Source organism: Mycteria americana, chromosome 7 (genome assembly GCF_035582795.1).
Source record: "Mycteria americana isolate JAX WOST 10 ecotype Jacksonville Zoo and Gardens chromosome 7, USCA_MyAme_1.0, whole genome shotgun sequence".
Classification (NCBI taxonomy): Eukaryota; Metazoa; Chordata; class Aves; order Ciconiiformes; family Ciconiidae; genus Mycteria; species Mycteria americana.
Window position 1 is genome coordinate 37,232,514 of NC_134371.1, and position 26,761 is coordinate 37,259,274.

At 47.2% G+C, this 26,761-nt stretch overlaps 2 protein-coding genes across 7 annotated transcripts in view; one reads left to right on the plus strand and one right to left on the minus strand.

Moving 5' to 3' along the window:
* The first annotated feature begins 747 nt into the window (after positions 1-747).
* NCF2 (neutrophil cytosolic factor 2) lies at positions 748-11,827 on the plus strand. Its single transcript, XM_075509195.1, has 15 exons — positions 748-1,046; positions 1,540-1,622; positions 1,947-2,055; positions 2,281-2,415; positions 2,789-2,896; positions 3,885-3,944; positions 5,121-5,164; positions 5,381-5,522; positions 5,833-5,895; positions 6,258-6,336; positions 8,084-8,124; positions 8,866-9,017; positions 9,098-9,209; positions 9,459-9,621; positions 11,544-11,827. The coding sequence occupies exons 1-15, from the start codon at positions 873-875 to the stop codon at positions 11,639-11,641; spliced, it is 1,563 nt and encodes a 520-aa protein (XP_075365310.1). The 5' UTR covers positions 748-872; the 3' UTR covers positions 11,642-11,827.
* A 1,263-nt stretch (positions 11,828-13,090) lies between these two features.
* SMG7 (SMG7 nonsense mediated mRNA decay factor) overlaps positions 13,091-26,761 on the minus strand; it is a 55,197-nt gene continuing 41,526 nt past the window's right edge. For 4 of the 6 annotated variants that reach the window (XM_075507846.1, XM_075507843.1, XM_075507845.1 and 1 more), the window contains 8 exons: positions 24,905-25,049; positions 23,327-23,715; positions 22,217-22,582; positions 18,271-18,351; positions 17,506-17,665; positions 15,981-16,151; positions 15,750-15,901; positions 13,091-15,255 (listed from right to left, as the gene is read on the minus strand). In XM_075507846.1, the coding sequence (XP_075363961.1) occupies positions 15,142-15,255; positions 15,750-15,901; positions 15,981-16,151; positions 17,506-17,665; positions 18,271-18,351; positions 22,217-22,582; positions 23,327-23,715; positions 24,905-25,049 (1,578 nt within the window). In that variant the 3' untranslated portion in view covers positions 13,091-15,141. Of the gene's footprint in view, positions 15,256-15,749; positions 15,902-15,980; positions 16,152-17,505; positions 17,666-18,270; positions 18,352-20,504; positions 20,655-22,216; positions 22,583-23,326; positions 23,716-24,904; positions 25,050-26,761 lie in introns of all 6 variants that reach the window. The other 2 variants (XM_075507847.1, XM_075507848.1) reach the window with 2 other exon arrangements.

Here is a 26,761-nt window from a genome sequence, read left to right on the forward strand (position 1 = left end):
ACGTGTGGAGCACCCAGCTCCAAACGTTCTGAATCAGCAGGTCAGATCCCTGCCGTCACTGCCTTCGCTGCTGTCACGTGCTCAGCATCCCCCTGTCCTCCCAGCAGTGCTCCAGAGCCAGGTAATGCTCCGTTGGCCATAAAACACCTCAACAGAAGTGGTGTTGGACTGAGCATGAGTTACCACCACTGCTGGGGCTCAGCGCGGCATGGCCACTGCTCCCTGAAGCCCCATCCTTGGGCAGCTCTGCATGCCCCCAGCAGCAGAGCTCCTCACTGGGGCAATGCAGTGGGGGACAGGCAGGGCAAAAGGTTTCCCAGGCTCTGCCTCGGGCTGTACTTCGCCTTCCTGCTTGGGTGCGCAGACAGGCAGGGTAGCCCCAGCCCAGCTGCAGGCAGCTGTGCCTGCCAGGAGATGCCTGCAGGAACCATTTAGCAACTACCTCCATTGATGACCACGCTTCGGAGGGCACAAGGGGCTCAGCTGCAGTGCTTGCCCTGTGGCTTTGCAACTCTAAATTTGACCTGGTCAGCCACCCAGCTGACAAAATCCATGGCTTTTCATTAAAAACCTGGAGAAGCAAAACCCGAAGAGGTAAGGAGTGTCTGCCTGAGAGGACCGGGTGTGCAGCTCAGCGTGGCAGCTCAGCATGGAAACCCGCTGTGGCGGAGGCAGCCTCTGCCCCACTTCCCCATCCCGGGGCCACGTTTCACTGACGTGAGCGAGGCCACTTCCTGCCAGGTTTGCAACACGGGCAGCGGGGAAGGCAGAAGGGAGCTAGAGGGAGGCCAAGCAGCTCCTCAAGGAAGGACGAAGAGAGGGGCGAGACCCACGACGTGGCCAAGGACCCTGTGTCCCGCTCCCGCCGCGCCATGTCCCTGGTGGAGACAATCCGGCTGTGGCAAGAAGGGGTGTGTGCGGCAGACGGGAAGGAGTGGAGGGTAGCCCTGGATGCCTTCACTGCCGTCCAGAACCCCCCTGCCAAAATCTGCTTTAACATCGGCTGCATCTACCTTGTTCTGGGGAAGCTGGCTGAGGCAGAGCAGGTAAGGTACAGCGCTTACAGTCACCGCCCTGCTCTCAGGCTCTGGCGAGTTTGCACGCAGACCTGCCAGACAGATGGACATGGTGGGAAAAGGAGGAATTAAGGGCCATGGTCTGACTAAGGGAAGGATTTGGGGCCTTTTAAATCTGGGATGAAGCGTGACACCCCTGGGCTGTTCCTGCTGAACCTGTTTTCTTAGTGAATCAGAGGCAAAGCAGCAGCAGCAGAAGTGCACAGCTTGCTACCCACACTTTCTCCCTCCCAGAGGTGACCACAGGGCACTAAGCTGCCAAGCGAGCAGTGGCAGATGGTTCCAGCTCAAAAAAATTAGGAGCCTGGTACAGGCTCCATCACCCAGTGCCCAACACTGTAGGGAGCCGTAGCCCACAGAGCCCGGCTTAGGCCCCTTGGCTAAAGCAGGACAGGTATAACTGCTCTATGCCCTCAGTTTTTTAAAGGTCTTCCCTTTTCACCCCGCTCCTACCTCCATGCAGGCATTCACCCGGAGCATCGGCTGCGACAAGCACCTGGCAGTGGCTTATTTCCAGCGAGGGACTGTGTTTTACCAGAGGCAGAAGTGAGTGGAAGGCTTTAACATTTTGCTTTTGCCACTTGCGGAGATGCCAGCCTTTGGCTGAGGACAGTCCCAGGCGGGTTGGTACCCCAGAGGCCAAATTGCAACCCCTCGAGGCTCCTGTTCATCAACAGTGCAGTCTTGGGATTAACACCAACCTTGGACCACTTGTCCTTCCCCTGGGGTGTCCAAAAACACTACGAGGAGATAGGATAGACCAGCTAAACTTAAACAAGTTTAAGTAAAGATTTAGAGGCACCTGTGAGGGGTACCAGGCAGCCAGAGTGCCACCACGAGGTAGTGACACCTTTGTCCTCTGCTCCACAGCCATGAAAAGGCCATCGAGGATTTCAAAGAGGCACTGGCCCAGCTGCGAGGCAACCAGCTCATCGACTACAAGATCCTGGGGCTGCGGTACAGGCTCTTTGCGTGTGAGGTGAGAAAGACTTGACCAGCAGTTTTGATCCCAAAGGATTGTTCACCGTCTCAAAAAATCTAAGGAGAAGACAGCCAACCTCTCTTCATGCCTTGGAAAAAAGCAAGCAAGCTGGTGCAGCGCTCTGTGCGGTGCCACCACCCTGCTCTCCTCTCCTTCACCGCACTCCTGGCAAGGGTCCAGCTGCTCTAAGAGCTCATTTCCTTGCTCCCATCCCTCCGGCAGATACTCTATAACATTGCGCTGGTGTATGCCACAATGGAGGACTGGAAGAAAGCTGAGGAGCACCTGACACTGGCCATGAGCATGAAGAGTGAGCCCCAGCACAACAAGATTGACAGGGCGATGGAAGCCATCCTGGTAAGGAGGAGCAGGTCTTACAGCTGTCGTGTTTGCTCAGAGCAGCCCCACAGGGAAGAGGGAGAAAAATCCCAGTGACAGAGAAACAACCTTTTAGCTACGGCTTTAGCAGAGCAGGAGGAAAACGCAGTGGGCTGAGCAAAATGTAGGTGTCGTACTGAGACGCAAGTTGGTGGGAAGAGCTTTGGGTCACTGTGGAGGCAGGGATGGGAAGACCAGGTTAAATAGACCATGTCAGGGCTGGGGTCGGGCTGTCACAGTCATGTTTTGACTTTATGGAGTGAGACCTTAACCCCAGAGGTTGAAGGAAGGGGACATTAAGCAGTCCCTGCTCTTCACCTCTGAAGAGCACTATGACTTCTCTGTGCTACAGAAGCAGAAGCTCTGCGAGCTGGTGGCCATTCCTGCGGGGAAGCTGTTTAGACCAAACGAAAAGCAAGTGGCTCAGCTGGAGAAGAAGGACTACCTGGGAAAAGCTATGGTAAAAAAGAAATATCTTATTTATTGATGCCAAGCCTGTGGGCTGAAGACAGCTGCTGATTACCCTCTCAACACCCATCTGAGATGCTATCTGCTGCCTGGTGGGCAGCCAGAGATATGCAACTGGTCCATGACTCAGGGATCCCCCCGGGCGTGGAGGGAGGGATGGCATGTAGGGGTCTCATGAGAAACAGGGGGTCTGCAGGAATAGAGGAGCTAAAAGCATGTTTCTGCAGAGCATGGCCTATTTTCAATTTCTCTCTTTAGTGAGACATGAGGGATGGTCAGTCAGCAACGAGCTGGAAAGGTCCCACTGGAGCTTCAACTTGAGCCAAGATTTTTTCAGGGAGGGGAAAAGAAGCTATTTAAAATCTGACACCCACAAATGACCTCCAGTTCTTCCCCTGCTCCATTTGAAAGGGGCTTTTCAGTTCAGATAAGCGAGCAAGCTTTTCTCCCGTGAGTTTGCAAAATCCAAGCCCTGGAATGCCACCCTTGGGCTCAGGGCCTGGGAGACAGTGCTGTGCTGGAAAGTGACCCATTGGCTGTGCAGGCACTGGGGAAATGGTTGACCAAGACCCAGGCAGCTCCTTGGGTGTCAGGGGATCCCCAGAAACTTGCACACAAATATTTATGAACTTTCTAAACAATGTTTAAAGTTGCCTATAGGAGGTAAGGGCTTGAGTTGGACTCTTTCACTCCCTTCAACATTTGTGATTAAAATATAAAGGGAAGCTTTTAGGTTACAGTGACTGTAACTGCATTAATGGTGAGGCTAAGAGCTGAGACCTTGCTGCAGCTGAGAGGTGAGTTTTGGTGCCAGAAGCACACCGCCTGTGGTCAAAGATGCTTAGCCTAAAATCACAGCCCCTCTTGAACCTGAAGCATCCTGAGGAGCTTGGCTTGGCCAACAGCAAAGGAGGAGGGTGGACATCAGAGGTCTGAGAGAGGTCTATGAGCACCAAGTCACTGTCTGTCTTTGGCTCTAGGTGGTGGCTTCCGTGGTGGACAAGGACGATTTTTCAGGATTTGCTCCACTCCAGCCACAGGTAAGGCACCACCGATGAACAGCGTCCTTGGCAAAAGTTCAGGAGGACATGGGGATGGGTATCATCCCTGAGCATGCCGAGGGCTCTGGCTCACAGTGGGGAGCAAACAGCAGCATCGCCACCATGAACTTTCTGCTACTGCTGTGGGGAGGAGGCGGACACTGCCCCCACATCTCAGCTGCTCTCCATCATGGGAGAGCACAGCCCAAACCCGCCTACGTTTGTGGTTGAGGTTAACCCAGTTCCCTGAACAGGGAAGTAGCAGCCTGGCAGCACATGCTCTGCCCCCGCCGTTGCTGCAGGGTGATGGCTTTCGGCAGGGAGCAGTCTCAGACCCTCCCCATAAGATTCATTGGGTTCATCTGTCTCAGCTCAAGCCATCAGAGAAGCAAGAGCAGTTTTGCTTCCATTCTCCATCCTCCTCCCAGTTCCTGAAGCCTTCACATTTTCATTGCATTTTCCTGATGATGTAGCAGCATCTTTCCATCTCTAAAGGCACCTGAGAGTTTTTACAGGAGCTTTTCAAGAGGATACAGGGAAGTGCCGCTGCTGCAGCCTACAGCACTGTTACAGAAGATAAAATACAATCTTCTCAATGCAGCCAAGTGTTGACAACTCACTGCAGGAGTCAGGACTATTTCAAGTAGCTTCTTCAGATGGTTGATAAATCCACCAGAGACCTTAAATTATTTAGGCAGGAGAGACCACAAAAGCACGACGGCAGCTGGGGATTTTACAAGCACAATAATGTGAATATATGGGGAAGCCCAACTTACTGCTTAAACCAGCTGATCTCAAATCCGTGATCTCAGCCCTCCGTGAGCTGAAACCAAAATCACAAGTGAAAACAGGATGATGCCTCTGAAAACCAACCGCAGGTGGAAGAATTTGGAAACTGCTCGTTTGAAGGAGCAAAGCCTGTGGTATTCCTCACAGCACAAAAGGCAATTGTTTTACACATCAGGGTGGCAGAGAGCCGAAAATCTACTGCAGCCAGCTGCAAAAGCAGCAAAAGACTCCCTTTAGGTTCAAATCACCTGACCTGACACCAGTACGAGGAAGAAGGAACCATGTAGGGGTGATGGCAGGCGTGGTAGAAGGCTGCAGGATGTTTCTGCAAAGCAACTGAAATCTTCCAGATTACTCATAATTTTCTTTTTGTCTTCTTGTTGGCAGGCCTCTGGTCCTCCACCCAGGCCCAAGACCCCGGAAATCCTCAGGTAAGTTGGATGAAGGATGGACAATGCTGCTAACCTGTGCAGCCAGGTCCAACCCCATCCTGCACCATCACAGCTGAGCATCTAACCAGCACCCAAAACTCGGGGGGGGCAGGGAAGGGATCGTAGAAACAAGGAGACAGAGGTCTGGGTTCCCCCTACAAAGTAAAACAATGATGTCACCCACCTTCCTGACCTGGCCGCTGCTCCCGCACCCAGGGCCCTCAAAGGGCAGCCGCACCGCGTCCTCTACGAGTTCAGCCCTGAGACCACCGAGGAGCTGCAGGTCCTGCCGGGAAACATTGTCTTTGTCCTGAAGAAAGAGAAGGACAACTGGGCTACGGTGATGTTCAACGGAAAGGTACCAGGGGCATGCTTGCCAGGAGGGGGTGGACAATGGGGTGGACGCTGTGAGGTTCTGCAGAGGACTTGGAGAGCAAAGCCTTGCTGTCAGCAACTAAATGAGTTTCTGACTTCAGTCCCTTATGTCCACCCTGGCTTAGGCCTCAGGGTTCAGTGAAACCCACTCAACCTGCAGCAACTAACCTTCAAGCCTCAGGGACTCTCCTGGATTCAGGGCAGGGCAAGGACAAGCTCAGCTGCATCCTCCTTGCCTTCAGCGGGTTGCCTCCTTGCCAAGGAATCCCCACTTGTCTCTCCTTCCCCCGCAGAAAGGGATCGTCCCCTGCAACTACCTTGAGCCCGTGGAGCTCCAGAACAAGATGCACATCCAGGTGAGGAAGCCCAGGAGAAGATGGTGTCTTGGGGAGGGCAGATCCCCACATATTCACCCACCACCTGTTCTGGGCCTTCCAGCAACAACTCCCTCCCTCGTAATGCTGGGGTTGGTTCTTCTGGATCATGGTTACTGTAACATGAGCCCAGAGACCTGCAAAATCTGGGCAGATGCTGTGTTGATGGCCCCTCTGCGTGGTGGTTAGCAATGCTGGGGAGATGAAGGGGTAGTGAAGGGACCCCTCCCCAGTTCAAAACCCCAAACAGTGGGTTGGAGGGGGGGGTTCCACGAGGCAGCAGCGCTGCAGCTCCCTTAGGAAGAGTGGGATTGACAGCACTACCTTCTTCCCATCCGGCACAGGAAGAAATCCCTCTTGAAGCCGAGATCCCAGAGCCACCCAGCTCCACTGCTCCAGAAAAGCCGCGGCGGCCAGCACCAGGTTAGTGAGGGGAGCTGAAGGGATGGGGGTGCTTTAGGGGCAAAACCCTGGCAGCAGGTTTGAGACGGTTTCCTTGGTGCCATGTCCTCACGCTTTGAGACCAGAGCTGGGGTTCATCTCCATCTTGTTCCCGGGCCCATTTGCAGTCAAGGATGGAGAGGCATTAAGGATGGAGGAGGATGGAGAGGCAGAGATGGCAACTGCAGTGCTGAGGACAGAGTAAAATAGAGCACATGGGTCCCCGAGGAAAGCAACTCCCTCCGTGCTCTTAATTAGCACAGCAACTAATGGGAAAAAGGGCCTGGGGATAGGAATGGGGCAAGTGACCCAGCTTGTCCAAGTCTTGGAGTAGGAGGTTCCTTGCAGGCTTCTCCTAAGAGCAGGGCACCCACGATGGTTTTACTGCTGCTGTGAGCTGGGCTAGGTTTGAAGGAGCTGTGGTTGCCCCAGGAAGGGGATTCCTGGCTGATCCTACCCAGTGTCCCAGGCCTGGGGCAGGACTGGTAGCACCAGGGCCACCACACTGCCCCCAGCACAGTTGGTTCAGGGTGCTTGGAAGCCAAAACAGGGCGCTGTCACCTACAGTCATGCTGCTGCAGGAGTGTTCAGGTGCACGGTCCAAAATAGCGGTTTAAAGCTGGGGAGCGCATGTGTTTCAGCAAGCTGAAATGAAGAGCTGGGAGGAAGCATTGTGAGTTGCTCTCTCTAGAAAACATGACACGGTACTTGGAGGTAGGAGCCTATGGCTGAGCTGTGAACTCCACAGCACTGCAGGAAAATCCCATTTGGGGTAGAAAATATCACCATCCCATACGAATGTTAACCTGCTGTAGTTTATTCTGGCTATCGACGGCCAACCTGTCAAAAAAAATAGGAGTACGTGGACAAGCAGTTGCCAAGCCCCCTGCTCTGAGGTGGGCCTGAGCCAGTCAATGGCGGGGAAAGGTGGACCAAAAGACTACTAATGACAGGACAGGGTTTGTGTCCCAAGCAGAGCAGCCTCATAGGCAGTCCAGTGGTAAAGTTGATAGAGAAGATGCCTGTGGCTCATGGGAGTTAAGGGCAAACATCTCGGGGACCCAACAACCTCAAAGAGCATCCTTGTGGCACCAAAAGCCATCGCAGATCGAGCAGTGGGACTGCATTTAAGAGCGTAGCTCTGTCTCTTTCCCATAACGAGCAGTTATGTCAAAGCATTGACAAAATGTAGAGCAGATCCTTGTGAAGGGACTTCAACAAACCTGCATTGAATCACCCTACCTGGAGGTCTGAATTTAGCTTTACAACCCCAGTGAAGGACAAGGATTGCATCCTGTTTTCAGTGTGGACCTGGAGAGATCAGAAGAGCAAAGACACGAAAACCAGCAGATCATGGGGGTTTTTTTTTTGTTGTTGTTGTTGTGTGTTTTGAGGGGTCTTTTTGGTTGTTTGTTTTTGGTTTGTTTTTTTTTTTTTTTTAAATCCAGCCAGGAAAGACAACCCACCCCTAAAGCTTCTGTCCTCAAAAGAGGGAAGGCACAGAGCCCAAACCTCTGCTTGGTGGTTATATCTAAATCTTACAGATGAATCCCATCACAGGTGATGCTGCATCCATTCAAGGGACCACCATTGGCTCCAGGGTTGGTTGCTGCAGATAATGATGGGTGTCAAGGAAAAGGGCTGCAGGAGATATGAATGCCTATTTAGGTGCAGAGCAGCAATACTTACCCTGTCCCACTTGCTGAGCCATCTCTTTCTTCCTCCACAGACTACGTTCCTGCTACTGCGACGCAGCTGAGAGAAGCCAAGGTAACATCTCGTGAATGTAGATCCCGAGGTCCATATTACAAACCTGTATTTATTGCACATTGAAAGGTGCTGCAATGCCTGGCAAGCACCACAGCCCTGAAAGTGTTTCAGGTTTTCATCATTCAGGAGCTTCTCCAAAGCATAACAAGAGGCCTAAGGGCCAGCAGGTCAGCAGGACCCAACTGGGTGATGAGGGCTGCTTTTTGGGAGGTCTCCTGCAGGCATGCTCCCCACTGGACCTGTGGCTGTTGGCAGAGCCCTTGTACAACTCATGTGGCACTTGATAAGGGAGAAATAGGAGCGAGCTTGGCTGTAACACACATGGCTCCTGGGTAGGGTCAGTGCATCAGAAGGTCACTGGGGAGAGAGATAGGAAAACACGACAATCCCAACTCAAAAATAGAATGAGGGGGTTGGGGGGTGGACAAACCTCGAATTTGGTCACCTGAAAGCCACAATTTTGTTGCTAAGTGCCTAATCTATTACTGCTCTCTCCCTGGACAAGCCCAGGGCTGCCAACCAGCCACACGTCCAACCAAAGCTTGGGCAGCATGACTGCTGACTTGCCCCGAGGGAAGTGCCAAAGGCTACACATGCTAGCAGAGATGTCTCCCTGACCAGCAGCCAGCTGATGCCCCACAGCTCAGATTTGACTGAGGCGACCACAGTTTCCATGTCCTAGTCCTTCTCCCTGCCCTCACCAAGTTACACCAGCTCTCACATCCAGTTTACTGCCCGCAGGAGGCCGAAGCAGCTGTCTCCAGCCTCCACATCCTCAAAGTGCATTACAAATACACAGTCGCCCTGCAAGTCAAGCCAGGCCTCTCCTACATAGAGCTCCTGCACCTGGTTTGCAAGAAATTGGAACTCCAGCCTGAGCACATGCAGCTGAGGTGAGGTGCTGCCCACTGCAGGCAGCATAAGCCATGTTTTCAGGGCTCCCACCCTTACCCAGTGTCCTCCGTGTGCCCAGGTACAAGCCTGCGGAGAGCCAAGCGCTGGTGACTCTGAGCATGGAGAGCCTGGAGGCGGCTTGGAGCCAAAGCAAGGACAACTGTCTGACAGTCTGGTGCGACATCACGGAGGTCAGTGACAGCTAGCAGTGGCAGCCACCTCTTCTGCCCACTCCTGGCAAGGAACCTCAGCAGACGTTGCCTTTGCTTTCCTTGCCACGAGCACAGGCTTGTGGCTTTCAAAGCAAGCCAGCGACCTCTTGAAAGGCAGAGGAGCAAAGAGCAGGTGAAGAGGGAAAAGCAGAGCTTGTCTCTCTTACCCTGGTACAAAGAAAAAGGAGATGCCAAAAGGTGTCCTTACCAGTTTATTTCCTGCCTTAGGGAGAGGGGTTTTTACCGGACAGCAAACCAGAGCAGTCGCTGCAGGAGGCAACCCCGGAGGAGATGGGACCAACCCAAGTTGTAGCGCAATACAATTATGAAGCCACCCAGCCTGAAGACCTAGAGTTTCAGGCAGGAGATGTGATACTTGTTTTATCCAAAGGTAATTGTGTTCCTTCTGCAACAGGGGAGGGGAGGGGAGGGACCTCCCAGCTCTGGTAAGAGCATGGGTCTGACCCTGAGATGCCAGCGCCTGCCGCAGCTGCTGTTCAGTGGAAGTTGTGGGTTCCCAACATCTGCCAGCCAGGCCAAAGACTCTCAAATATTTGGTCAGATGCTGGATGCACGTTCTTCAGTGGAGCCTACAAGCTTCACTAGGGACTTTGATCTCTTTTCCCAAATCCTCCACTCCTCTAAAGCAAACTGTTCCATGCTGGGGACCTGTAGAGCAACAGCCTTCACTGATAGCAAACTTCTCCTGCAAGTTGCAGTTTGCCACCTTTAGATGGTAAACAGGCTGCTCAGATTTCTGTCGCAGGGCACTTCTGAGAAAGCTTGCATTGAATGCAAACACTTTATAAGACAGGTTAGAAAAGAAGCTTGCAGAGATTGCATGAGCATGAGGTGGCAGGTGGAATCCAGGGGAAAGGACAACCTAAGGACACTTATGAGATTTGCTTTCCTTCGCATCACTAAGAGCTGCGGCACCAAGCTTCTAGTTTCCAGATTCACAGGGCAAATTTGCTCCATCCCCATGAAGGGGAAAAAAAAAAAATCCAACCTACTGAGGTGTTTCCAGCCTCTGCTTTGCATGCTCCTGACTAACCACAGGGTTTTCACAGCTTACCGGCCAATTCTCTAGAGCCACAAGACAAGCAGGACCCAACATCTGCAAGACTGCTTTCCACAAGTGCCTTCTTCCACCGCAACTGCCTTGTGTGCTGTAGCAGCAGCAGAGCTCCTCCAGCTCCACCACTGGCTTCCCACCCCGGTGTCAGTGTTATACACACTTCTTCCAACATATTTTCATCACACCCCTGTTTCTGCCACCCCCTTCCCCAAACAGTTTCAAGATGGGAGAGTTTCACTTGAGCTGTGTTTAACTTTACTGTCCGCAGTTTATTTTTTAAAGGAGATGCCTCATTTGGCTGCTGCCCCACAATGGGAGAACACTCTTACTCCCATTCCCCTCACCTGGCACCTTTTCCTGGCTGCTTTTCTTTTTAAGGATACAATCTTCCATTAGCCTCAAGTCTTTAATATTAGTCTTTAGTGCTTCTATGAGAATTGAGGCTTAAATACAGACTTAAATCTCAGCAAGATCTAGTACCTGTTTTTGAGGTGGATCTTTTAAAGTCTGTGCAGAATGCACAAGAGGGAGGACAAATTATGATACTTTGCTCTATGTAGCTCTATCACTAATTTGTACTAGCTGGCAGGCTTTGGCAGTGGTACCCAAGTGACCACAGTTCCCCCCCCTCCACCACTGTACAGGTGAGTTTTTTGCACCATACAACATTGGTGACTCCCCCCTTCACTGCTGAGCTAAGTATTTCCCATTAAATAGTTGGTTCTCACCTCATGTGGTTCCCCACAGCAAGAGTTTTCAGAGCTCTTAAGCTTTCCTCAACCCAGGGTAGCAGAGGCTTTTGGGTTTTCTTTTGGGGGTTGGGTTTTTTTTTTTTTTTTGATACAAACATGGAACAGCAGGTGAAAATACACTTTAGTTGGCATCTTGAAGAGGACAGCCTGTCTCAGATAATTTCCTTGCTCTCCACACTCACATTGTTTCCACTGTCTTTTATTCAAGGCAGTTTCTAAGCCCCTTGGTCTCTATTTTGATCTACTTTTCCCACCTTCGCTTGGCAATGCATTCTTTCTTACCTTACAACTTTACTCTCTACCTCATTCCTCCTCAGCCCCTTTCCTCCACATTCCTCTCTCCACCAGGCTTTAGCATGGCTAAAAGGTTTATCAGCAGAAAACCTTAAAATGGTGATCTTGGGCCTGTCTGTAGCACGTGGAGGTTATTATGCTCCTGTATATCCCTAGGGTGACAAAAATTGTGTCGATTTTATCTTCCAGTGAATGAAGACTGGTTAGAAGGCCAGTGTAATGGGAAGATAGGCATCTTCCCATCCGCTTTTGTTCAAAAGTCTAACACTAAAGACCCAGAGATGTGACTTCAGAAGAGCTTAAAGTTGTGGATGTAGAAAGAAATTAAGAATTCAACTGTTGCAATTAAGAAGTGTCCATATTAATCACTGCATCTGAAAATGAGCTTTAAATATTATTGCTACTTGTATTAAAAGCTTTATTTTATTTTAGCTTTTGTGTTGTTCTCTAAAACAGGTACTTATTAAAAAGTTGCTAACTGTCTTTCTGTTAGGAATACATTGTCCTAAAAACTGTGCTTACCAAGAGACTTGCTCTGTCCCACCTGCCCTATCCTTAACAAAGAAAGCTTTTATACAGACATGCCAGCAGCTGGGAAAACCCATGAGAGGGTGTAAGTGCTACTTGCATTTACAGCCCTGCCAACAGATCCAGAAGAGGAACTGGCGTTCAGGAAGCTACAGACCAGGAAAGGCTGAACTTCCGACAGCATTTGCTTCCTCAAAACATTACTGCCAACCCTAAGAGCTTGGGAGACACCAGGCAGCCTCACCTTGCTCCAATTAACAATTCACTTCAAAACCACAGTGACTTTAAAGCCCCCTACCAATAAAAGTATACACATTTTTTTTCACCTTTGGGAGCTGTATCTCCAAGCTTTTTCTCATCAGGCAGAAGAGACTAACTTAGAAAGACACTACCTGGAGTCTCAGCAGGTCATATAGCAGTGAAGTTGTCCCCTTTATAAAAGCCTACACAACTTTAATGCCCTTTTCCCTATCCAAGAGGTTTGCCCCCCTCTGGCCTTGCCACTACTTTTACAGTATTTCACCTTCCCTGGCTGCTGAGAGCTGGTCCTTCTGGCATTTTAAAATTATCTACCCTGCCCCGTCCTCAAAACATGCAAGCTGCAGATACAGCCAGCCACCTACAGTGTTGGGAGCACTTTGCTTCAAAGGGGCTAAGGGCAGCCGTCTCCCCACTTTGGATCCCATCACGCAAGTTCTGGACAACCCCACTGTTACAATAACCTAAATATCATATTCCTTTTTAAAGGAACTTATTCTGAAGAGTTGCCTGGATACAATGGACACCTGTCATTTCAAAACCAGAACATCTCTGTAGTTTTCTTTGACACATTTGGAAATATGCTGTTTAAACACTAGCTGCAAACAGCCAACATCCCAATCTGCAGGCAGAAGGATCTGTGTCCTCCTACTCCGGCTGCCTGTGCTCTACCAGGTTTAGTCTGCAACTGAAGAAGAGCTTTGCAAGCTACTCCCATCTCAGATTTTTGGTTCAGTATGTAAAATGCATTGCACACAGGCAGCACAAACCACCATCCAATTATCTGCACTGAGCCCAAGCCAGAACCTCTGCGATTTATTTATTCTCTTTCAAATAGAAAAAAAAAAAATCAACTTCAAACCTTATTCTGACTTCTCCAGAAAAATAATGCATTTTTAAAAGCCTGCAGCCAAGTTACACAGGAAATAAATGCTACACACAGACCTGGATGGAGAGAACATGGTTTAATTAAAGGCAAAGCTGATTTCAGCAGCTGCAGTTCTTGCACAGACAGACAAAAAACACAAAAAAAGCTTACGACACAAACCAGTTTCTGTTGGGGGCCCCTTCCCTCGCTCCCCCAGGCATCGGAGGGCGGGAGGGGAGTCCCAGCCAAGAGTCAGACGCATTCCCGAGGCCAGATGCTCATGCACAAGTGGAACGGTGCGGCTGGGACCCTGGCACTGCCGGGAGTGAGATGGCAAACCTGGTTAGCTTGTCTAGGGTGCAAGAGTCAGTGACGGTTCAAACACTGGAATGTCGCAGCTGCCTGGGTGCACAGCTTGATACACAAACCGGGAGGGCTGGAGGGAAGTACAGAGGGGTTTGGTTCATATTACCACTGGGTGGGAACTTTTACTTGTTGGACTTTTTAAAGGAAATACATCTTTGAAATGCAACAAAGAACAGTGATGCTGTTAAGGTGGAGATCGTGGGGGAGCTGCTCATACCCCCAGAGGGGTATTGTGTCTCCTCCGTCTTCCCTTTTTGTATTCTTTGGGGCTGCCCAGACTCCAGTGTCACTTCAGCTCCTGCATGTGCTTTGCTCTGCAGCTGACTTCCAGCTCAGAGATCCTGAACCATCACACAAACCCCTACTGCTAAACACAGCAAATGGACATTGAGATTGTTTCCGTAACTTCCCTGGGAAGCCTAACAAAAATGCTGTCATTTTCTTTAACGAAGCTTCCAGTCTTTCTTCCCCCTAATAAATAGCAAATAAAACATTTTCCTTTTCCCTTCTGCACCTTTTCATCTATGAACAGCATTATGCTTTCTTCAATGTGTGGGTTATACACGTATGTCCATGGGTGCCTTGAATTTCATTCTGGAACTGAACGTTTGGGGCTGCAGCTGGGGGCAGGGGGCGCGGGGGGACGGGTTTCTGCAGAGCTGATGTGTGCCTGTGGGGGTGCATACACTCTGCACTGTCCAGGCCGACTGTCAGCTTTACCCAGCCCTGCTGGACCCCTGATTATATTCTGCGAGATGCTGCATGTTGGTAATGAAACTACTAGCGTCCAGCGAAGATGGGAGGATGGAGAGAGAAAGGAAAAAAAAAAAACAAAAAAACAAAAAAACCAAAAACCATTGAAAGCTTTCTACCTACCTATTAAAATGAGTCAGGCTGTGAATGCACAGACTAGCCTGCCCTTTGTGGGGCTAGCCACTATGCTACAGTAAAATGTACAGGAATCAAACATTAATTTAAAACCCCATAGCAGTTAACTTGCTTGTCCAGCAGAGTGCTGCAATGCCCCACATCACCGATTATAGCTCAAACACCTACTGAGAGGAGGGCATTTCATGCTGGAGTCTCTCTAACCCACCCACGGGCTGGCCAAAGCCTTGGGTGAAAGGTGAAGTGGTGTCAAGCGCCAGACTCTCCTTCATGAAACTCCTTCGCTAGCCCAGGAGATAGAGCCCCACCTTGCCACCAACCACCTCTGACTGGAGCAGCAACTGGGGCTTTCATTGCTACACACTGACTACGAAGCACGTCTGTGTACGGAAGAATTCAGTGTGATCTTACTACTGAGATAGTAATAAAGATGTTTAGGAGTAATTTCAACTACATTCTCAGTCAGCAAAGCAATCATTAATGGATTCCTATTTTATCTCTCCAAAGAGAGGAAAAGGATTGAGAAGTTCTCATTGGCTTCTCCCATCTGCCCTTCATTCTCAGCTTTTACTTCCCATGTGGCTGGGGACATGCACGATGGAGAAGGTGAGAGGCGGTGATATCAGGTTACTGAGTGAGACAAACAGCAGTTCCTCTCTCCCTCCAGAGGGCCCAGGGATGGGAGAGTTGCTGATGTTGTTTTCTTGCACTGCAGACATTTTGTGCACACTCAGTGGGTTGGTGGAGCACTTACGCCCTCCTGACAGCAAGGAACAGAAGAGAGGGCTGCCACCTGCACAGGACTGTGTGGGCCAGTCCTGCAAACCCAACATGCCATGGTTTATGGAGCCTTCGTTTGCAAGGGTTGCCACCTCTGTCTCAATGCGGCGGGTTCATGGTGCCTTGTCCGCGTTGCTGCTTCTGCTTCTGCTGCATTAACAGCTGCTCCAGGGCTGAGGGTCCAGGGTGCATCATGGAACTGGACCAGATGGACTAAAAACAAACAGCCAACACTAGCACCTCCTTGCGTTAGACAGCCCCCCTCTTTATTTCTATATTCTCCCTCTTCTCTTTATCACTCATACCTGGCTTATCATGGAAGTTATCCAGACTTCAAAGAACACCTTCTAAAGAGAGGCTCCCTGGAAGAAGCTTATCCTCCTCCAGAATCCTCATTACCACAAAAATTCATCCCACATTAACGATTACTAATTTTAGACTAGTCAAAGCAAATGTTATAATTTCTTCCAGTTCTACCAGCCTGGTCTTGATCCACAAAATATTCTAGAACAGCAAGAACTGGAAAACTGTGACATCTTCCAACACTGGTCACACCTCCCACGTTACCTGCATAAGTGAATCTGCAGGAAAAACCTTCGGTTTCTGACACTAAACTCTGATGCTTGCAATAGGCTAACACCCATCACCAGATCTTCTGGCCCCATAGACAAGCACCCATTCCTCAGCACAGTTTCAGTCAAACATACCTTCAGGCTCTCCATAAGCACAGCTGAGGAGTCCTCCATAGCAGGAGGGCCTTGGGCTGCCCAGGTGCCACTGGGAGTGCTGGACTGGTGCCAGCTGCTCTCTGAAGATGACGATGTTGCTGGGAGATAGTCCAGACCAAACCCTCCCATTGCTAAAACAGGAGAAAGACAAGTTCAAAGCAAAACCACTGCAAAAACCATGCCATCAGCAGGCTTCACACAAGCACTTGCCTGGCTTGTCTGTTTTCCAGCGGTCTGCAACTCTCCTGTCTCTGTTGTCTGGAGTCCCAATAGGTCCAAAGTTGGAGAAGGGAACAGAATTGTGGTTATGGGTTGGAGGGGAGCTTGGCAAGCTGCTGGGGTTGGAGGAGTGAGGAGACTGGCTGGCTGGTGTCGAATGATCTAGTGATTACAAGGCAAGAGGAAAAAGGTCAACAGAAACAGCAGGAGCCTCCCAATTTCAAATTTCTTAGTGCTGCTGCAAATTCTGCCATCACCCACTTTTCTCCAACGCTGAAGGTCAGTTTTTATTCCCTCCATTACATGAGCGTAATGCAAATTCCTAAGTTCTGAGTGAAAATTTTTGTGCATATACAAGAACAGAATGACTGTGTTTAATGCATACATGTGTTTATCAGAAAAACAAAAAACCAGGAAACCTCAAGAGGGCTGGCTAGCCGAAGTGAGTTTTCCCCATGTTTCCTGAAGAACTTTTCTCAAACTAAAAAAAAAAAAAAATCTGTCTCCAAGCTTGACAAACCAATTAAAAAAAAATGAAATTAGACCTTGAGGATTTTGCAAGTTTACAACTTGAATTACCAAGTCTGTGAACGTTTTACACTTCTATGAGTCAAAGCAATTCAGACCAGAACCCAATACTGAGCAAAAAAGGAGAGCAAGCATGGAAAAGCCTATCTGCAGGCCGGTTAGAACGATGCCTGAAGACAACACAGCATAGCAGGGTGGCAGGATACTATGCAGTCTTGAATGAAGAGGTCAAGGGAGAGGAAGCTGAAACCATGCGAGCCATAAATCCTGCTAGAATAAAAGCACTTTGCAACTCCTTCCATTTCACCCACAACCCCCCTTCCATTTCCTGGTTGGCTGCAAAAGTCTCAGTGCAACCAAAAATCTCATCCAATGCAGATGTTATTTAAAATCCACTCATTTCTTAGATTCAACTAATTCCTACCCTCACGCTCTTCTGGATTTTTAGTGAGAATCAAATCATGACAGAGTAGTTATGTTTTATGCCTTTAAAATTATTACTAAGGAAACAGTTCGTTTAGGTAGGCTGCTTGACAGTAAAACAAACAAACAAACCCCACTGTCATATTTTCCTCCGCACTCTTCAGTCATAGAGTTTCTTTCTCTTTCAAATATCTATATTATGAAATCCAGTTCTTCCTGCTTTTTCCAAAGAAGCAACACTGAAAGTATACGGATGTTTGAGTTGAAGCCCTACTCCCAAATGCTTGTCAGGAATCTAAGTTAGAGATTTCAAGATTTAACACCTCCTACAACTTTTTATCCTGCTCAACTACTTCAATTACAATCCAGGTTCTTATGCTATATTAATTACAGAATCCCCTCATATTTCTGAGGATATGTAAAGAAAAACAGACAGAAACCTTCAGACACCTTGTCAAGCAGGCATTTTTTTTAATTTCCAGTTACATTTAACTTACAGTAGGTTCAGAATGAACTCAAATCCTCTTAAATCACTAGACACAAGAAAAACCCATACCAGGATTACCTGAGCTGGCTGGAAGGGATGGAGACCACGGAGTCCCTTCAAAGAGAGAATATAGTGAAGTCTCCTGATGGGCAACTGAAGGGGTGACTTCTGTTTTTGTGCTGGTATTCATGTTTTTCCCATATACCTCATTGAACATGCTGTTATTTGGATATCTTTCCTGCAAAAAAATGAATGTAAGAGTTTGGGTATTGGATTTATTTCAAACACTGAGACTGTACAAAGGAAACAATTATAGATCAAAATATTTTCCTAACTCCTTTTTCACTCCCCACTTCTTTGACCATTTTATTTAACATGAAGTCCATCACATTCTGAATCAGGACAGATTTCTCCTGGCTGGACTGCAAACCCTTCACAAAATCTTCAAATTCCCAGTACTTACAAAAATTCTATCAAGACCTTGCTCAGTTCTCCGGAAGAGAATGAGTAATCCATTGCTCAGGAAATAAAAACCTACACACCATAAGACTTTGAGATGCACCTTTTCAGTCAACTTCACAATTCTACTAACAGTAAAGGGCCCATGAACTCAGCAAGATTCAACAGTACGTCTGCAGGACTATAGCTAGGATGAATTTGGGAAGACAACTAATAAAGGCAAAGATAATCTTGCTGATATAGACTGAAATTAGGCACCCATATGGATTTCTTTCAAATTTTCCATTGGTTTGAACTAAAGGATACCCCCATATTTCTGTCATGTTACCTAGTTTAACAGCAAGGTCAAAGAGCAAAGGGCTACAGGCTCTAGTCCTCCCTTACCTGATTAAGAGAAAAGCCACTGAGAGACAGGAAAGATGACGACTGAGACATCAATTCTGATGGTTTTTCCAGCAGGGACTTCTTCAGAAATCAAAAAGGGAAAAAGAGCAGTTAGTGTTCAGCGTAGTGAGCAGGAGGAAAGTATGCTATCAGAAACTGCCAAGGTGTTTTTGGTCACATTTAAAACCTTCCTTGTATTTTAGCTCCAGCACCTTGGAGGACAGGGGGAGCAAACTAACAAATGCAGAAAATCAGTAGTTTCCCTACTAACTGTAATTAATGTCTAAAAATCAACAATCACAACAGCTGAGAGTCTCAGGCAAACCCCACTGCCAGAACAGCTTTTCAAATCCAAAGTGTAATACTCTGTCTGATATATCTAAAGGGGTGATTCCTGCCCAAAAACCCCTATGGTTGTGTAAAACCTTGTACAAATGAGACAGGATCCTCCCCAGTGACTAGAAGACTCCTTCAAACATGATTACACTCTTGTATGCTGCTACTGACAGAATATTTGTCAATTTTGAGAGCATCCCTGCTTTACAGACATTCTTAAGACAGCAAGAGCAGCCAAGTGCTGTGAATTTTTTAACTGGGTTAAAAAGTCCAAGTTTCATTTAATGCTCTCTCATTTTCATTATAAATGACAGTAGAGAGGAAGAAAAAAACCACCCAGTGTTTAAAACAGAGGTTCCAAAACTCCCCTGTGGTTCCATGTTAAGATATTATGGACCTTTTCCATCCTCTACGCTGCCCCCTCTCATACAGCTGTTATTTCCAGCATAATATTTCTCAGCTTTCTCTTCAGTTCTTACTACGATTAAGCAGTGAAAAATAGTGTCTCTGAAACAAGCCTATTTAGGGAAGAAATAGGATCGGTTATCATTGATACAGAAATCAAAGAAAAATTATAAAGCTCAGCTGGTGGACAAACACACACCACCAAATTTAGGATCAGGATCACCAAGCCATAGAATTAGTGAAGCCATAAGTAAAACTGTGTGTGATCCAAAATGAAAGCTGTAGTCTTGCTCCAAATAAAAGCCCTCTTGCACTCATACCAGCTCAGCATGTCAGATGTTTTTAAATTTATTGTTCAAACAACAGAAACCTGAACTAGCGTCCCTCTCTTTAACACAGTCTCAGTATCTCGAATATCTTTGCTTTTATCCTGTAAACCTAAAACAAATAGCCTCATTTTCTTGGCAGCTCCTAGCTTGTAGATTTTCCAAGTGACAACTCATTACTTTGAAAGCACATTTTAAAAAGGCAGACAAAATTCACACCCTGCATATCCACACAGCTTGCACAGAGAAGAATTTCGTTCCATTTGTCAGCAGACAGCAACAGTAGGAGCTTCAAAGAAAGCTGCTGAAGAAGCAGCTATTAGTTTCTTAGCAAAGGTATCTAATGAGACAGAAATGGGTGTCTATTTTGCTACTGGCTCCTTGGGATGGCATATAAAATAACTGAGGAATAGACTTAATCAGAGATTTTGAGTAGAGTCACAAATAACTCTTCTTTGTTACTGCTACTAATCTGAAATACTAGTATTTAATGAACAAACTTGTAGCCATACTAGAAAGGTGTACTGCATGTTCACAGGCAATTTATAAATTCAGCAGCTCTAAGACCCTCCAGCTAGTGAACTAGGAAGGTTTTAACACATAAATGTAGGGGGAAAAAAAAGCATCTCTCAGTCTGTCAAAAAAGACTGTATTTCTATAGGAGTTACTGATTATTTATCTAGCTGCTTGCAATTTTCTTCCACAGCCATCTTGCTGTTTCACAATCTCTTCTGCATTTAGTAGGGCAGCTTCCCCCTGCCTTCATGGAATTTTTATATGCAGATTATAATAAGCCACACTTGTTCTGATGACTTCCCACAGCTGAATCTGTGCTCCCCCTTGCCCTTAGTAATAAGTCCATACAACTGCAGAAGAGCGAGTGCATGAAATGATGCATCAACATCTCTCCTGTAGACTGTATTTACAAAAAACCCCCGCTTTTATTCTGATTTCTGAACAAATCAGCAGGCCTGGATCCGGCCCAAGAGCTATACCGTGGGCCTTCAGGTGGTCTGAGTTCTAGCATGAAGACTAGCTCAAGGGTGAGGCAGGGAAGTGGACAGGAGGGATGGGGGGGGAGAAAGGAATTTCACATTCTTATCATTTCACAGAAGAAAGAGATGCTAGTTAAGAGTGAGAAGCAGCAGTATTACATCAAATACATACAAAGAGGCTTCGTCCAGGAAGAGAGGCGAGAGGCCCCAGTAGAGCTGGGTAAAGATCAGGAGGATTAGAGAAAATCAGCTCTTCCTCCTCCTCCAAGGCAGCCAGACTCTTTAACAGGTCCGGAGGAAGCAGAGGGGAGCTCTTGGGGTCCTAGTGACAGAAATGAGCACAGTGAGACAACAGAAGGCAGAAAGGAGAACAGCAAGAGACGGCGAGGAGAGGCTAAGCCACAGCAGGATGAGAGAAAATAGCAAGAGAAAGGCAGAAGGCGGCATGCAGAAGTGCGAGGTGAGAAGGTGCAGCAGAAGGTGCAGCAGAAGCGTGTCGAGATACACAGAGGGAAACTGCTGAGCAGAAAACATAACTAGCCACATGGCCTAACATGGACGGGGAACAAGCACTGCACCATCAAAATGATGGGCAGCTAGTTTTAATTAGTGGAGCATGTACTTCCCGTTGCATCCATGCCAAATACTGAACCTGTTTTCACATTCAAGGACAAGGAACACAAAATCTTACAATTATTCTTCTATAGCTGACCTGTGAGTAATTTAGGTTTCAAGTAAAATTAAGTTTGCATCTTCTTCCCTCCTCTATTTGTAGAGCTTAAATCTCACGAGACTTATTTCCACTGCTAATGACTGCTACACCAACGTACAGCTGAGCAGACCAATGGGCCAAAAAACCCTGCAAAGTGCTGGTCAAACCTGACATACTGACTTTTGTGAGGGATGCTTAAAACACAAGCACCACAGGCATAGCTTCTGTCCGTACTGCACTGTGCTTGCACCATGGTGAGGTTTTCCTTTTAGGGATGAGAACAAGGCTTTGACCCTGTCTCCATCTAAAAAACACAATCCGACATCAGGGTAGAGGCAGACTCCTATATATTGTCTGGCTTTTCTTTCTGAAGGATAAGCCAAGTGATCTCAGCTGACCTCCTGAAAATCCTGAGTGCATTTACAGAGGCGCATCTGACCAATGGTTTGAGGAGGCCTCTGTTTAAGTTTCCTTACAAACATCACCAAAAGCACTCACAGACAACTCCAGGGATGTTAATAACTAACAAAGATTGCAGGTTTTATCAACAGCAACATGAATCACAACTGCATGAACAGAAGCAAAGTATTCCATTAGTGCAACCAAGAGCTAAGGAAGTTGTTCAGTGTTCTCACTGCGTGCTGGGATTTGCAGAAAAACAAAAAAAAATAGTCCAAGACAAGACTGCTCCTACCATCCTCAATTTCCAGCCTCAATCTGACTATTGCAGCCTTAGCCATTCAACACACTCTCAAGATACTATATGGGTGTTAAGAGTTCATCCAAAGGGTAATAATTCAACTGCAATTATCTGGATGGCTTTTATGGTTTTCATCAGTTACCAGACAAGAATTTTCCCCCAAACTATCAGCTGCCCTGTTTCTCAACCTGGCAGACACAGTGCAGAGATCAATGACACATCTACACTGAACAAGACTTATACCTACTTGAAACCAAATCTTCCAGAGCTGGATCCTACACACAGCCAACTAAAATGGTTGAATTCATCACTGTTTGCTGGAATCCCACTTACTGATACCCAGCTCCCTACTAAATAAGCTGACATTGACCTACTTGGGGCTACAGGGCATTCCTGAAACAGGGAAACTCCTAGAGTTGTCAGGAATATCAGAGCCTGATTGGTTTTCACCACTTATAGCATGGATCTTTACCTCAAAGGTCATCCTGGAGACAGCATCCTGCTCTGGGCGGAAGACTCCTTGCCGTTTTCCCCTGCGGTCCACGTTAGACTGCTGTGCCATCACCCTATTGTCAGCCATGCCATAGGAAGAGTCCCAGTAATATTCTGGCACCTTGACTTCTGAGGGGTTCTGGTTATATGGCTCCATTGGGAAAGGCTTCATTTTTTTCTCCAGAGGTTGCTGTTGCATCACGGGAGGCTGTAATGACTGTTCAAATAATTTTAGAGGGTCCTGGGCCTGCAGGTAATAGGACTGCTTTACGGGCATGATCTTCCCCAGTGAGCCTTGGACTTGAGGTGGGTTCCAGAGCTGCTTTGACGAGTCTGTCTGCGGATACTGAGGCAGAGACACATGATTTCACCAATTAATTGTGGGAACAATTAATGTTAACTGAATGCCTAACTCCATTCAAACTGTCAGCCTGGCTCACTTGTGATAGACATTCCACAAACATTCAGATTTCCTATGTTATTCACCAAAATGCACAGTCTGAATAGGCATCTAATACTCCCTAGTCAAGCTTTACGCCAGCAGCAAGTATAATCCTTACTCTAATCCAGTACCTTATAAACACCTTTATACTAAGGTACTGAGCCAGCATTTTGCTGCCCAGAACACCAGGAGGGTCCCACCATCAAATCCAGACATGCCAGAAGGGAAATTTTCTCCAGCACGATGTGAGCGTAAAACTAAGAGCTATGAGGGAAGTGACACTGCAACCCAGTTAGCCAAAAGGAGAGTGCGGGTGAAGGTTCAGACTCAGTACTCATTACTCACACAAGAAAACTAGAAAGACCCAAGACAGAAATACCTTATCAGAAATATCAGCTTCATACCCTGTCTACAAACAGAAACACACAGAAAACAGATGACCACCTTCCCATTTCAGTAGATACCTTCCTCTTAGTTAGAATCATATGTTCATACCCACTAAACTTCAGCTTTTTTTCAAATTTGCCTAGAAGTTCACAGATCAAAATTCCACAAAGGTCTTTAATGACAGTTTTCCAGGAACATAAGTCTTGAATGTTGCCATTTATTTTTAAACAAAACTTAGCACATTGCATTAGTCCAGGTTACCTGCTGGAATCCAGAGTGGTGTGGCGGGCTCTTCCCGAGGCCCTGCACAGCTTTTGTAGGGGACTGTTGCTGCTGTTGCTGGGCCAGAGCTTGGACCTGTAACTGGCTTGCGGACTGTGCTGTTGCCTGAGCTGGTAAAGATGAGAGGGGTTGCTGGGAAGGAGGTGGTGTTTGCTGAGGTCCCTGGGTCATTGGCCCTGGTCCAGAGGGCCGTTGCTGGCTGTAAGGAATGTGGGACTGTTTCCCACCTTGCACCTGGTTTCCTGCAGGCGAGTGAGCTGTGGGCTGGAGGAAGGTTCCTGGGACAGAAACACCACCTGGGAAGGTGTACCCTGTGCTCATGGAGAAAGCCACAGGAGGGGGGACAACATAGGTTGGAGGTGGAAACCCTGGAAAAGATAAAAACACACTTTTAATCACAATTTGGCAGAGCAGATAGCTCCCTCCAGAAAACATTTAGTGGTTGGGTTTTTTTCTTCCTATTTTGCTCATTTAGACCATGAAGACAGGAAACACCAAGTACAGTTTGCATGCGTGCGGGCACGTCCTTTCTCACCTTTGCAAGGGGATTCAGAGTTTGCTCTCGAGTGTTCTTGCAATATTCCAGGCACTGGTAACACTCAGCCAGGGCAGTATGTGGGAGAGTCACAGGTTTCCTGCTGCCCACCTCAATCTCCCCACCACCACCACCTTTTCCTTCACCATTGTGGGGTTTTTGATGCTTTAACCCCAAAGTTCCCACCTCCTCAAACATCCATTTTCAGGGACTAAACTTCTGGAGCAATGGACAGAAGCAATCAATAAGTCTACTGCCTCCTCCCAGAGGATCAACAGTCTCAGGATCAATTTAGATACAGACAGATGGTAAGCAAACAAATCCTCATATCCGCAGGATCAATTTCTTTCCTGTAGTTCACACTGAAAAGCCAGGTTTGGAAGGCAAGCTTTAATTCTGTGCCTCACAGACCAGATTTTATGCTGACTTTGGGACAGGGATCTGTCTCATATTGAGCAACTACACACAACAGCTGCAGGGAAGATACAGCTTCCAGATATTTTGTGAGCAAATGTGGACAGCAAGGTATGACAGGAACGCTCCACAACAAAACAGGAACATGCAATGAGGCAACAACAGCAAGTAAGATCACACAAATTACAGCTTGAAACATAAGCACCACTACAAAAGAAACTGAGCTTTAAAGAAGAAAGCAGTGTGACTGATCTTTTGTAATGGAGTCCTATGCACAGAGAATGCTTCCTCCTGAGCTAGCAGAAGACTTTGTCATGTTTTGACTAACTACAGAAACAGCCTACTGTGAAGTTTCTTGATCTTGCACCCACTAACCAAGAAGGAAGGTGGCAGATTTCATGACAGACCTTGATTCCAAAGCATAAGGAATCTTATTTATCTCATTTCAGTTCTGCTATGCCCCTTCTTTACTACTTTGTAAGATTCTCAATGTGAGAATGCATGTTCATTAAAACAGCTCCTACCTTCAGAAGCTGTAACCACCACTATTACAGGATTTTCTTTGCAGTCAACAGTAAATCACACTTCAAAAGAACGACACAAATTACCTGGCCGGCTAGGAAGGGGAGGGAAGGCTCCTGGGTGATGAATGGGGATGAACTGAGAACTGCTAGCCTGACTTGGAGTCTGAGTTACAGGTGTTTTTCTGGCTTCAGACACCGGAGTCTTCCTCATCTCTGTCTGGGATTTCACCTAATGCAAAAGAAAGTAAGAAGAAATTAGATAACTTTTCCTGTAATTACCCACATCATGTCTCAAGCCAAAAATGAATTCCCAGATTGTCTGAGAGATTATTTTATTTTCCCTAAGTAATTGGGAGAGGTTTGGAACAAAGGAACCCAGTTCCCTCCTCACTGACCTCAGGCAGGTTACCCTGCCTGTCCTTAGGCACTCCTTGCCTCACAAAAGCACTCTAAGGATATCTACCCAGAAGACTGCAACAGGCTCCTTCCCTTGTGAGAGAGTGGGAAGCGGACATAATAATATCCTCAGACCGTACAAAGAACTTACCATGCTGCTCACCTGCAGTGCCTTAAAAACAAAACAAAGTGCAGATGCTATTATGCTTCTCCTAGGGCACTGCTTCAACCTAACTCATGCTACTTACCTGCAGCACCTTAAAAAACAAACCCTACCACGTTCTTCCTAGGGAACTGTTTCAGCCTAATCCATACGGTGATGTATATGCACACACTCTTGCATACTATGAAATTCTTTTGACCGAGAGCGTACAAGACAAATATCAGAAGTGCTTAACCTCTTTCAGTTTACTGTGTAACTGCTGTATGTTCTGTTAAAAGAGCTGCACCAGTTAAAGGCAGAGAGAAGAATGTAATGTAATGTTTACCTGATTCTGAGTCTGCTGCGGTCTGGGTCTTCCTGGAGAGGAAGACAGAGGGGAAGACTACTTTCCCTTTCTGTTCAGCTCGGCAGAACTGCCTGGAATGCAAGATGGAGCAGGCAGGAAAAAGACAGCAAGCAAGGAACCCGGGCAATACAGAAAGGGCCCAGGAGCAGACCTGATGCCAAGCCTCAAAGGTGGTTGAAAGAAAGGGTTTTATCAGGGACCAAATTAAAAAAATTCAAACCAAACAAACCAAAACTGTGGGGGGTTTATTTCAACATTTAGCACTGCTGAGTAGAAAGGAGTTAGAGGGTAGGTCTTTTCTGCCAAAATACAGTAGTAAAGGGATAGATGCATTCAAACGCTTTCTTAAGTTCTTTTTCAAATAATTCTGAATTTCCCCATTTAGAAGTTATGGGAGTGTAGTTTATTTTTGCGTTTAATTAAAAAAGTAGATTGTAAGACTGGGAGGTTTGGGTGTATTTTTGATCTCCCTCTAGAAAAAGTCAGGAGGGAACTCCACCTCAAGGTTCTGGCTGATGCTAAGTACCATGAATGATGCAGCCCGTGCTCATGCCACATCTATTCACTGCCCACCTTTGCCCTTCATCACATTCTGTATATTCAACTTTTATCGTGCTGTCACTTTTTTCTCCACAATGAGACAAACATTTTTATAACCCATACTGAGAGCTATGCATTCTTTTATAGAAACGCTGGAGAATTCAAAGACACTTTTCCTGCTGTGGAATTTCAAAACATGAGCTCTAGTCCCTCAAACTCAAAGCTGCTATAACACATTTCCAAAGGTGGCTTCCAAAAGACTCTCCCCCCCCCGCCCCGTGTGATTTATAGTTAATTTTAAAAAGCTAAATAACTAAAATTGATTAATCAAGACAGACAAATTTCAGTTGCTTCCCTGCTTCTACTTATACCTCACCTCAAAAGTGTCAATGCTACCAAATATCTACTCCCCCAGTGGCCCTGAGGGTTCCTACACAGTGCTTGAGAGAAGCACCGTTTCATCACAGTGGCCTCTTAAGAGTACGTTACACCTTGA

Coding starts and splice junctions, on each gene's coding strand:
- NCF2 (XM_075509195.1), top strand. CDS start 873: ATGTCCCTGGTGGAGACAATCCGGCTGTGGCAAGAAGGGGTGTGTGCG. Junction 2,056..2,280: donor ACAGGCTCTTTGCGTGTGAG/GTGAGAAAGACT, acceptor TCCCTCCGGCAG/ATACTCTATAACATTGCGCT. Junction 2,897..3,884: donor ACTACCTGGGAAAAGCTATG/GTAAAAAAGAAA, acceptor CTTTGGCTCTAG/GTGGTGGCTTCCGTGGTGGA.